Source organism: Ovis canadensis, chromosome 9 (genome assembly GCF_042477335.2).
Source record: "Ovis canadensis isolate MfBH-ARS-UI-01 breed Bighorn chromosome 9, ARS-UI_OviCan_v2, whole genome shotgun sequence".
Lineage (NCBI taxonomy): Eukaryota > Metazoa > Chordata > Mammalia > Artiodactyla > Bovidae > Ovis > Ovis canadensis.
In genome coordinates this window covers 88,271,586-88,282,294 of record NC_091253.1, presented here as the reverse complement: position 1 = coordinate 88,282,294, position 10,709 = coordinate 88,271,586, and the positions used below count along the sequence as shown (strand labels likewise).

General features: G+C 50.5%; 1 protein-coding gene across 2 annotated transcripts; it reads left to right on the top strand.

Moving 5' to 3' along the window:
• Window positions 1-421: 421 nt before the first annotated feature.
• Window positions 422-8,453, top strand: OSR2 (odd-skipped related transciption factor 2). 2 transcript variants are annotated; one of them, XM_069601153.1, is made up of 4 exons: window positions 422-883; window positions 4,907-5,681; window positions 6,770-6,869; window positions 7,634-8,453. In XM_069601153.1, the coding sequence occupies exons 2-4, from the start codon at window positions 5,026-5,028 to the stop codon at window positions 7,814-7,816; spliced, it is 939 nt and encodes a 312-aa protein (XP_069457254.1). In that variant the 5' UTR covers window positions 422-883; window positions 4,907-5,025; the 3' UTR covers window positions 7,817-8,453. The 2 variants fall into 2 exon arrangements, with proteins under 2 accessions (XP_069457254.1, XP_069457255.1); XM_069601154.1 differs by having other exon boundaries at window positions 451-883; window positions 7,716-8,453.
• The last annotated feature ends 2,256 nt before the right edge of the window (window positions 8,454-10,709 follow it).

Sequence of the window (10,709 nt, the reverse complement as noted above, 5' to 3'; positions counted from 1 at the left end):
TGTGCAAAACTGTATTTAAAATTGGGGGAAGGGTGATATATGCTGGAGAATACAATCTAAAAGTGACTGGTTTTACCTATGAAGAAGGTAGTTATGTTAAACGTGTTAAGATGTGGAAATTAACGCTGCGAGCGCGCCAAGTAAAGCTACAAAAATTCCCTTTGGGTTTCCCGGCGGGGGTCTTCGGAAGGCAGAAAGCCAATTGTGCAGCTTCTAACATTATAAGGAAAAGTGGCACCGAGAAGAAAGGGGCCGGGCGTTGTGTTTGTGTGTGAGTTTTGAACCGCGTCGCCTTGGCTCTGCCTCTGTAACAGGGAAACCTCGAGCAAACCTGTGCCTTTAAGACTCAGTTGCTATCCAAACACAAGTAAACAGAGTGGACCATTAGCGGGCGCCGGGCGCGGAGGCGGAGCCTGGGCGCAGGGGGCCCCGCGCGGCGGCGGGACGCCCGCCCGAAGGGGAGGCGGGGCCGCTACTAAAGCTGGAGTCTGCCGGCCGCGGGCAGCCTGGGGAGGGACGCGGGCGGGGACAGAGCTCGGCGCTCTCGCTGCTGCTGGAGGGTGATGGCCCTGCGAGGCTGCAGGCTCCGACCTTACCCGGAGTCGGCGGCGAGAGGTTCGCGGGAGCGCGAGGTTCCGGGCGAGCGCTGAGCGCGTTCTTCTACCATCCCCCGGTCCTTGCATATTCTACGTCCACAGACGAAGGCGAGGATCCGCTCTTGGTTTGGCTGCCCGTCATCCTCCAGATCATGTCCGCGGCTCCCAGGACTCCGCGCAGAAAAAGCAGTTTGGCCGGCGTGGAATCAATGACCTTTCCAAGCTGTGCGCCTCACTGCCTGGACCAGGTCTGAGTGGCGCTGCCCAGGCGGACCTTTCTGCTGGAGGTAAGTGTCCACTCTGGGAAGGGGACTGCAGCCGCCCTAAGGAAAGCAGGCTGCAGCCGGGGCGCTCCGAGTCTCGGTCCGGCGTGCCACAAGTTCCGAACTCGGGTGAAATAAATCACATGGATGCATTCCCCGGGCATTGTATTTTTCACTTTATGAGATCCCAGGCTCGCCACTCCTAGAGAGCACGCAACAACACGCGCTTTCGCATACTGTTTTTAGTTTTGTTTTGCAACACTGAATCGAAGCCCTCAGCAAAGCTTCTTCTAAAAGCTGACCTACATACGTTGAGATAAAACCCCACAACACGCTCCCCCCACCCTCTCCCCGCCCCCCCCCGCCCCCCCCGCCTCTTACACTGCCATAGTATTCCAGAGCAGGGGCAGCCGTCCCGGGGTAGCCGCGGCACCGCGGACTGGCCGGGACACACGGTGCCTGCCGAGCCAGCGCGTTTCAGGAGGAAACTAATAGTTCAGTCCTAGATAATTCTCCAACCTTGTGCCGGCCTTTTGATTTTCTTCCCACCCTCCAGTCCTGGCGGAGGCGGGCAGAAGGCAAATCCCCCTGGGGTTTAAACGCTGGGATTCTCCAGAAATAGCAACGGAGAATGGTATTGCATCTGTAGAATGAGGAGGGAGAAAAAGGTGTTTGTGGAGGGTGCGCTGGCTCTGTCTGCCTACCTGTTAGCAGGGGAACAAAGAGGGCTGGAGTTTTCCGGAGCCAAACGGTGCAGACAGCTACTTTCTCTGCTAAACAAACTGCAGTCCCTAGCAGAACAAGAAAATTACTCATGCAGGGGGAGCGAGGGAGCGGAGAGAAACAGAACCCAGATTATGCGGAAGGCATCTTAATTTAATTAACTCCTTGGGAAGGAAGAGGCGCACGAAGGGGCAGGAACTTCGCGGTGGTTTCTCTCTGTTCACCTGACCCAGTCTGGCCATTTTTATTTTCTATTTTTAAAAAAATGATCTCTTAAATCTGCTTGGAGTATAGCTCTCTGATTAACGTAAAATTCTATTGTGGCTTGGGCTGAAATTCAGCGAGCCTATGGAGCCATCAGTCATTTCTCTCAGACACCAACCCACAGGTTTTAGCAGATGACCCCTGACTGTATATTTTTTTAGATAATTCAGTGTAATAACACATTACCAAAGAGCAGGACTCCTTATCGAATTACCATTTTTTTCCCTCCAATGTTTTGAAGGCTTCACTGCACTGAAATTAGTACCTACACCTCTCACTTGTTGACAGCCAGTGAGCTAAATTTTACAGAATTTCTGTACATGTCTGGAAATTCTTGTGAAGAAGACCGATGAAAGAAAACAAGCCTCAATTCCACCATAATATTTACGTCTTTTCGTTGGTTTAAGTTTCTTTCCTTGCAAAATTAAAAGTAACCAATGTTCTGGAACGGGGTGGTGAAGAAGTGACAGCAGATGATGGCTGTTACTGCCTGAAGCTGAGTGTGAGAACTACATGCTCAGCTCTAGACAAAAACGAAAGTACTTTAGATCTCTGCATTGACTTAAAGTATCTTTTGACATATATTTCCAACTACTCAGCAGGAGAGTGAAAATCTAAACTCCTGATTACTTATGGAAAAAATGTTTAATGAATATTTAGGATGGTTCTGTTTGTGAAGGACTTGCTTTTTGTCTTCTGTGAAGAAACTATTTGTCCTGCAAATCAAAACGAACACATACTATGAAACAGCACTTTTGTGCCACCATGAAGCTGAATTATAACAGAGGCAATAATTTGGGTTATAAACCATTCAGTGAAAAGGGAAGGAAGATGGCTCTCAAGTTTCTGTTGGCAGAATTAACATGTAACCTTTACGGCAGAGTTCACTTTATACATTTGGAATCATACTCACAAGTCATGCTATTCCTTCCGTGAACAACACACCCCACACACATGCACATACTTACCAGGAGAACGTGGTGGGAATTACACTTTGCCTCCTGTATTTATTTCTAAGAAGTCCAGTCTGGGAATACACCCAAATAATAATTTGGGTTTCCTCTCTTATGTGGGGAGGCTACTTTTTAATACTAGGGGAAAAATAATATTTTGAACCTCTAGAAAATCCTCCTTATGCAAAAGGAAGGAAATAAAGGTATAACTTATTATTTTTAATGGAAGAGGAAAACAATCAGATTACCAGAGATGCTAGTAGAATCCTTTTTTTTCCCCCCTACCTCTCTAGGAGAGGGCTTGAGGGTTGCCACTGAAGAAAAATGAATTGTGATTTGTGGTGGGAAAGTTTATTACTAATGGAGGTTTACAGTTTCGGTTGAACGGTCTGACTGAGACCCCCTGACTGTTACACACCTCTCATTAACTCCCGACCTCAACTCCCAGACCGCATACCACCAGGCAGAAGCGGTTCGTTAATAAATCGCTGTCTCCCAGTCGTTTCAAACAGAGGAGGGAGGGAAGGTGTGGGCCCTCGTGGAGGCCGCCAGCTTCTGCCTGGCCAGAGCGCTGTGTCATTAGCGCAGCCCCTTAAGCCTGCCCTCAGAAAGAGCCACAGGCAACTCTCCTCCAACACTAGAGAAGGACTTTTAGATGCAGAAAGGGCTAGTACGCAATGAAGTCTGAACAGACTCTCCCATCTTCCTGCTGGGTTCAAAAGCCGGGCGTAAAGCTTGATGGCTCAGATAGGCCTGCCTGCACTTCTCCAGGGAAAGCGCCTAGCTTGTGACGCCCGCACCTGGGGAGCCGCCTTCAGAGGCTGGTGCCGGGCCGCCGAGCTGGCATCCCGGGCTGCTAAAAAGGGGGCTGGCCGTGGGAGAAGGTGGGCCTGCCCTGAAAGCAGGTGAGGTGCCGCGGGAAACGGGGTCTGAAACCAGACCTCCGCGTTGCCGTTGGGGGCGCAGGGAAAGGCAAGCGCGTGCTCCCGGTATAGGCCCAAGGCCGACGACCCGGGCGGGCTTCCCAGGGGCAGAAGCAGCGTCGCCCTCTACTGCAGGCCGATAAACAAGCTTCCGTCGAACTGGCAGAACGGCTCCCCTGCTGCTCCTTGCCTTTTCCTCCCCAGGGAACCCCGTCTCCTCTTTTCCTGGGGCCTCCCGGGTGTAGGAGCCGCTCCGGGGGCCAGGTCGAGAGGCGCTCGGGTACTCCCGAGAGCTGGGCGCTGGGTCTGGGAGAACGGGCCCTGGCCTCAGCCACCCCCTTACCCCCCCCTGTCTGAGCCCGAACCATCTGGAAGGGATCTTAGTGGGGGGTGGGAGGGGACGGCCCCTGGGAAGGAGGAGGGGGCGATTCCAGGCCTCACTGGCCCGAGGTGTCACTTTTCTTTCCTGTGGCCCGTCACCGCTGATAAATGGGACCAAGGCAGAGGAAGGAAAAAGAAAACCTCTGAGGTCAGCACCGGGCAAGGCGGCCCCTCCGAGGGCCAGGCAGCCCAGGAGCGCAAAGCGTCCCCGGGCTGCGCACCCACACCTCCGGCGCGGTCCGTGGCAAGCGCAGGAAGGGCGGCCCGGCCGAGGTCTCGGGCTCGGCTGTAGGAGCCGTTCCGGCTGAGCCGGGCCCTCAAGCCCGGGTCCGACCCACGACGCACCGTCTCCTGGGACCTTGGAGGCTCGGTGCGACCGAGGCTCGGCCGGGCCCGGCGGGCGCTGGAACAGCGGGGTGTCAGGGGTGACCAAGCTTCGCCCCACTGGGTAGGGGGTGAGTGGGCCGGACTGGGTGCTGCCTGGAGCCCCCCGCCGGCCTTTCTTCCTCCCCGGCCCGAGTCTCCGGCTCCTGGAATCCGCGCGTGCCCGGAATCCGATCTTACCACGGGCCACCCGCTCTCGCCGGCGACCACGCCTGACACCCTGGCCCTTGGGATTGAGCTTGAGCCTGGTGTCAACTCGCCGGGCAGGCGCGCCAAGGTCCCCTCACCGCTCCTTCTGGGGGAGCCTTGGGGTGGGTGGGGAGGGGGTCTTAGAAGGAAGGTGTGGAAGCCCACGCGGTGCTAAGGGACATACCAAGCAGGCTTGGATAATAGTCACGACTTTCCCCTCTCTCCCCCAGCCATCTTTAGGATTCTTTCTGTGTGCCGTTGTCTGGGTTTTCGCCGGAGCCCCACGCCCATCCGCTTCTGAGTCCTGGAAAAAAGGGGTGGCTACCCCCGCCCTGCAACATCCCGGAAAATGGGGAGCAAGGCCCTGCCGGCGCCCATTCCGCTCCACCCGTCGCTGCAGCTCACCAATTACTCCTTCCTGCAGGCCGTGAACACCTTCCCCGCCGCGGTGGACCACCTGCAGGGCCTGTACGGTCTCAGCGCCGTGCAGACCATGCACATGAACCACTGGACTCTGGGGTACCCCAACGTGCACGAAATCACCCGCTCCACCATCACCGAGATGGCGGCGGCGCAGGGCCTTGTAGATGCCCGTTTCTCCTTCCCGGCTCTGCCCTTTACCACCCACCTCTTCCACCCCAAGCAGGGAGCCATTGCCCACGTCCTCCCGGCCCTGCACAAGGACCGGCCCCGTTTTGACTTTGCCAACTTGGCCGTGGCCGCCACGCAAGAGGATCCCCCTAAGATAGCAGACCTGAGCAAGCTGAGCCCGGGCTTGGGGAGCCCCATCTCTGGCCTCAGTAAATTGACTCCGGACAGAAAGCCCTCCCGAGGGAGGTTGCCCTCCAAAACGAAAAAAGAGTTCATCTGCAAGTTTTGCGGCAGACACTTTACCAAATCCTACAACCTGCTCATCCACGAGAGGACCCACACCGACGAGAGGCCATACACTTGTGACATCTGCCACAAGGCTTTCCGGAGGCAAGATCACTTGAGGGATCACAGGTAAGGTGCGGAGGAGGGTGGCCTGGGGATGGGAGGACAATTTATCCAGAATATTGAGTTTTGATAGACATTCCAAGTGTCACTAAAATCCTCTCGGAACTAGACTATATTCCCCACCAAATCCCTTCCCATCCAGCTGTAACCAACCCCCAACCTTTACCTTTTTCCTCAGCAGGGCCCCCTGCTACAGTGTCTTGTTTGGGATGAGGGAGGGTCCTTCCATCCTTTGGTAATTAAAATCTGCCAGGTTGCTCTTGGTTCCGGAGCAGTTTTCCAGTTTCCACCAGGTGGACCTTAGGAGGTGGGACAGGTAGAGCCCAGGAGCCTGGAAGACCTTCTCTGGTGGTCCAGGTACCGCCTGCCCTAGGACCGTTTCTGTTAATCTATCGTGGCCACCTCCTCTTGGTTCCCTCCCTTTCCTTACTGGCCCCTAGGTGCACCCCAGAGCCTGCCATAGCAACCTTTCTTTTAAACTTATTTGTGGGGTTCTTGAGATTACAGAATTTAGGAACAGCTCCCCACATGCCCTCCATACTCTCAACTCCGCATTAATCAAAGGCAATTGAAGAAATACCATAATGTCAGTGTTTTCCTCGGGGAGGGGACATGGAGGGGAACTTCCCAGGAGTGGGGATGAAGGTATCTGTTCCCTGGACTCTACTTGCTGTTGTTACCCCAAAGTAGGACTTCTGTAGGGATCCTCTGCGGCTTCCAAGGGGTTCGCTAAAATCGGTCCCCCTTAAACTCATCCTTGCCTTACATCCTGATTTGACCAGTTTAAATCTCAGAGAGAGCCGCAGAGGCCAGAAAGAGCTCATTCCGCAGGGCTTCAAGCTCCAGGATACACCAGAGAGGGCGATCAAGTGTAGATAAAGCCGGCGACCGGGGAATGTTCTGAAGAGTCTGTTAGTTGAGATTAACCATAAACAGAATTACACACACAGGGGGGAAAAATGTAAAAACAAAAATAATGGAAATCCTTTTTCTGCCCCGCCCCCACTCACAACTTCATTTAAAGCAGTTGTCAAGAGAAACTCCTCACCGTGGTGGTAAAGCCATTTCAGTGAGACCTTATGTTGATTTTTCAGGTATATCCATTCCAAAGAGAAGCCCTTCAAATGTCAGGAGTGCGGGAAAGGATTTTGTCAGTCTAGAACTCTAGCTGTTCACAAAACTTTACATATGCAGGTAAGTTTGTTTTCTTGTTTTAAAGCAGTGACTGGTTCTGTTTTTATCATTTTTGCTCTACAAAAGGTGTTCAATGGCAGGCTCTTTCTCATAAAAGGCTCTATTTAGATCAGTTTTCTAGGTGGAGAAAGCAACACTCGATTTTTTTATACATGAAATTAATTTTATTTAACATAAAACATGTATTATGTGTTTTTGTTCAAGAAGAGGCCACTCTCATTGTTCTAAATACTAATTTTAGAATTTTATTTCTTTTTTCACCTGATGTGCCCTGCATTTAAAGCTTTCGTGTTTAGGAGGAAATAAAGGTAATTTCGATAATGGAGGCATGGTGAAATCCCATACGCTCTCTCTCCCAGGAGCCTCATAATTCGTAGTTTTCAGAACATTGAGGAATAGTTTAATTTTGCACCAAAGAGGGGCATTATTACCCGGGAGAGTGTCGTTCCTTAAGAGAGGATTAGAGTTTTTCCTTCCCCCCTTTCCTGCCTATGACATGGTGATGAAATGTAAAGAGCTGGAAATCACAAAGCCCACAGCAGTGGCCACTGGCGGTTATCAGTGTGATCAGGCCCCGGTGTGTGCCCCTGCCTGTGTTTTCGCGATTGGAGGATTAGGAGCACAGCTTTGTTGCTGCAGGTCCCCTCTTTGTTGTCGTACGCGTGTTCTGTTAACGCTTGTGATGCCGATAAGACAGAGACTGTTGAGAAGGGTGCCGTGTTGGTGTGAAGGATTAATCCTTTGCTTGCTTCACATCTGAACAGGAATCTCCACACAAATGTCCCACATGTGGAAGAACCTTTAATCAGAGAAGTAATCTGAAAACTCACCTTCTCACCCATACAGACATCAAGCCCTACAGCTGCGAGCAGTGCGGCAAAGTGTTCAGGCGAAACTGTGATCTGCGGCGGCACAGTCTGACTCACACCCCGCGGCAGGACTTCTAGAGAAGCCCCGGATCTGTCCGGGCAGCCGCCGCCCCCCTCCCCAGACACCTCTCCAGCCTCCCACCCGGGGGTGCCCGCCCCCAACCCTTCACTGACCCCAGCTCTTCCCTGGCTGCAGCCACACCTGCAGCTTCAGGGGGTTAACTCTCCTTCCCCAGGACTGAGAACTGTAGAAAGCCACACAAGTACATCCTTTCACAAAGCGCATATGCTAGTTTCTTGTAGATATTCACAGCTCATTTTAGAGCTCTGTACATAATGTCGAGGGTCTCTGTTTCGTTATGTTTTGTCTGTTTTTGTATCTTGTTGGATGCACCTAGGTATGGGAAATGGAAGCCAAATTTATCTTTAAAGACTGTATTTTCAAAATAAAAATGTTTTCTTGTTTGTTTCAACACTCCTGCAAAAGCGTCTTGCTATTTGACTTCTGTTTTTCCTCTGGATTCTGGAGGCGTGGTGTGTCTCTGAAATACTCCGTATTGAAGGGCGTTCTTTATCCTGAGGTTTTTTTAAATAAGGCTTCTGACAACCCTTTTACGGAACCTTCATCTCTTCCCTTTTAGTGCTGTGGCATTTTGGAACTGGTCAACTGCGCTGTCATTCTGGCTTTCGAAGATATTAAAATTGATACCTCTGAGGTTTTTCTCCTTTTTTGTTTATTCTGATTCCTTGTGTATTATTCCTTTAGTAAAAGTATGATTATCACTGTTAATAACCAGCAACTTCAATAACTGAACCCACTTGAAAGCACAAGGTGGGAAGAAGCATAAGGAAAAAGAAGGGAGTTTCTCACCACTTCACTTTTAGAAGTCCTTGACCTATTGTCATAGTTTATGATGGGCAACTTCTCTTACCATTAGACTTTGAACACTATGATTTGGCTCTTAGACAGAATTTACCCCGCCTTTGAGGGAGAAGTCTCAGATCCTCCTACAGAAGAATACAGGCAAGTACAAGCTTCAGAAGATGGGGGACAAGACGAGAAAAGAGAAACTACTTAGCTATATTTGCACAAAATATTTTTTCCCCAGGAGTGGAGATCTTTTCTTCTAGAAGGTTCAGATTTATCTGCAAAGCAAACTGACTGAGGTCACTAGCAAGGTTTCCATCACTGGTTGGCCTTTTGTCCCTGGGAAGATGCCAGGAGTACAGGTTGTTCTGTGTATAGCGCTTAGGGCAAATATGTAATCATCTTCTGAGGCACTTCAGTTCTTTTCCAAATGGTTCCTGGGGAATATGACACTAAGAATATGACAACCTCTTATAGGACCTGAGTGGAAGGCTTTGGATACAGACAAAAGGCAGCGCTACTGCAGAGACCAAAAGGGACATAATTGCACCTAAGAGGGATTATCAGAGGAACCTGGGCCCAGTGGCCGTATCCTCACAAACTTTAATACTGAGCAACAGGGTGAATTAAGTATCCTCAGATATTTTTTTTCACTTGTGTATTTGTGTGGGCATGGCATATTTCATCTTCAGGGAGATACCAGGCAAAATGCCCTAAGTTTCTACCTTAGAATCCTCCAGAAGATTAGGTAGGGATTTGATGACCAGACTCAAAATTTTTCACCTATGCCTTGTTCAAAACAACTTACAAGGAGGTCTCAAAAAGTGTTCCTGACTCACGGTTCACTTTGCACGGATGCCGGTCAGAAGTCCCTTCTTATGGGAGATGAGTTCTCTCCCACAAAATGTCCACTGGCTAAGCCTGTGTGTCTAATGCTCACACAAATGCATTTCCCAACAAGGGATGGGCCCAAAGGGCGTTGTGGAGGAGAGGGGGCGGGGATGAGTGAGGGGGTGCATGTGTGTGTGGTATTCGGAGGAATGAAACTGTTTGTCTTCTTTTGTTTGTACAGAATTAACTCGGTGACCTCCCTACCCCTACTCCCTCAAGATCCTGCCCACCTTGGCACAGAAGATTTGAATACTTTAGGGCAGGGTTACACATTGACTGTCCCTGGAGCTCCCCTAATCCAGCAGGCTTTTTCCATGTAGTCAGTCTTGCTGCCCCACCCACCCCAACTGACTCCCAGCAGCACGATTCCATAGCACAGGGTTCAGTCGAATTATCAGAGGTTGACCCTTGCTCGTTACCAAGCTCAGGCATATCCTTGAAGTCCCTGTCACAAGGAAATACAGACAGGTGCAATCAGAATACTCTTCCTCTCCATTCATTTTTATTGAAAAAAAAAGGAGGGGGGAAGGTGGGAATCAATAGTGAATGAGGAAAAATAGAGAAGGTGGAAAAAGCAATTTCCGTTTCCATATACACACTATCAAAATTCAGGTAAATTCATTAAAAATGTACTTATGCAGTCATTTCCTTAACAAAAGTTTATTATGTGCTTTTCATGTGCCAAGCCCTGTGCTATTAATAGTTTCCAATGACTTTTATGATCAGTTTCTGCCCTTCTATACCTAGCAGCTCGTTTCTGGAATCCTTTGGGGTTTTTTTAAGATTTATTTATTTATTTATGTCTGTGGGTCTTGCCTGCTGTGATCTTTTCTGTATTGGGGAGAGTAGGGGATGCCCTTCCACTGCGGTGCTCAGGCTGCTCATGCAGTAGCTTCTCCTGTTGCCAAGCACAAGCTCCCGGGCGGCGGGGCTTCAGTGGTTTTGGTGTGTGGGCCCTAGAGCAGACTCAGTTGTCGTGGTGTACGGGTTGAGTTGTCCCATGGCATGTGGGATCTTCCCAGATCAGGGATTGAACCTGCATCCCCTGCATTGGCAGGTGGATTCTCAGCCACAGGACCACCAGAGAGGTCCTCATTTTTGGAATCTGGACTACTTAGATAATTGTTAAAAAATCTGTAATAGGGCTTAAATGAATGGTTCTCCTCAATCTGGACTCTTACATCCAGCATCCATCTAGATTTAGAAGGAAAC

Bases quoted from the DNA above. Each gene is read 5' to 3' on its own strand.
- OSR2 (XM_069601153.1), top strand. From the start codon at position 5,026: ATGGGGAGCAAGGCCCTGCCGGCGCCCATTCCGCTCCACCCGTCGCTG. The intron at 5,682-6,769 runs GTAAGGTGCGGA...TTGATTTTTCAG, and splicing joins GATCACTTGAGGGATCACAG to GTATATCCATTCCAAAGAGA. The intron at 6,870-7,633 runs GTAAGTTTGTTT...ACATCTGAACAG, and splicing joins ACAAAACTTTACATATGCAG to GAATCTCCACACAAATGTCC.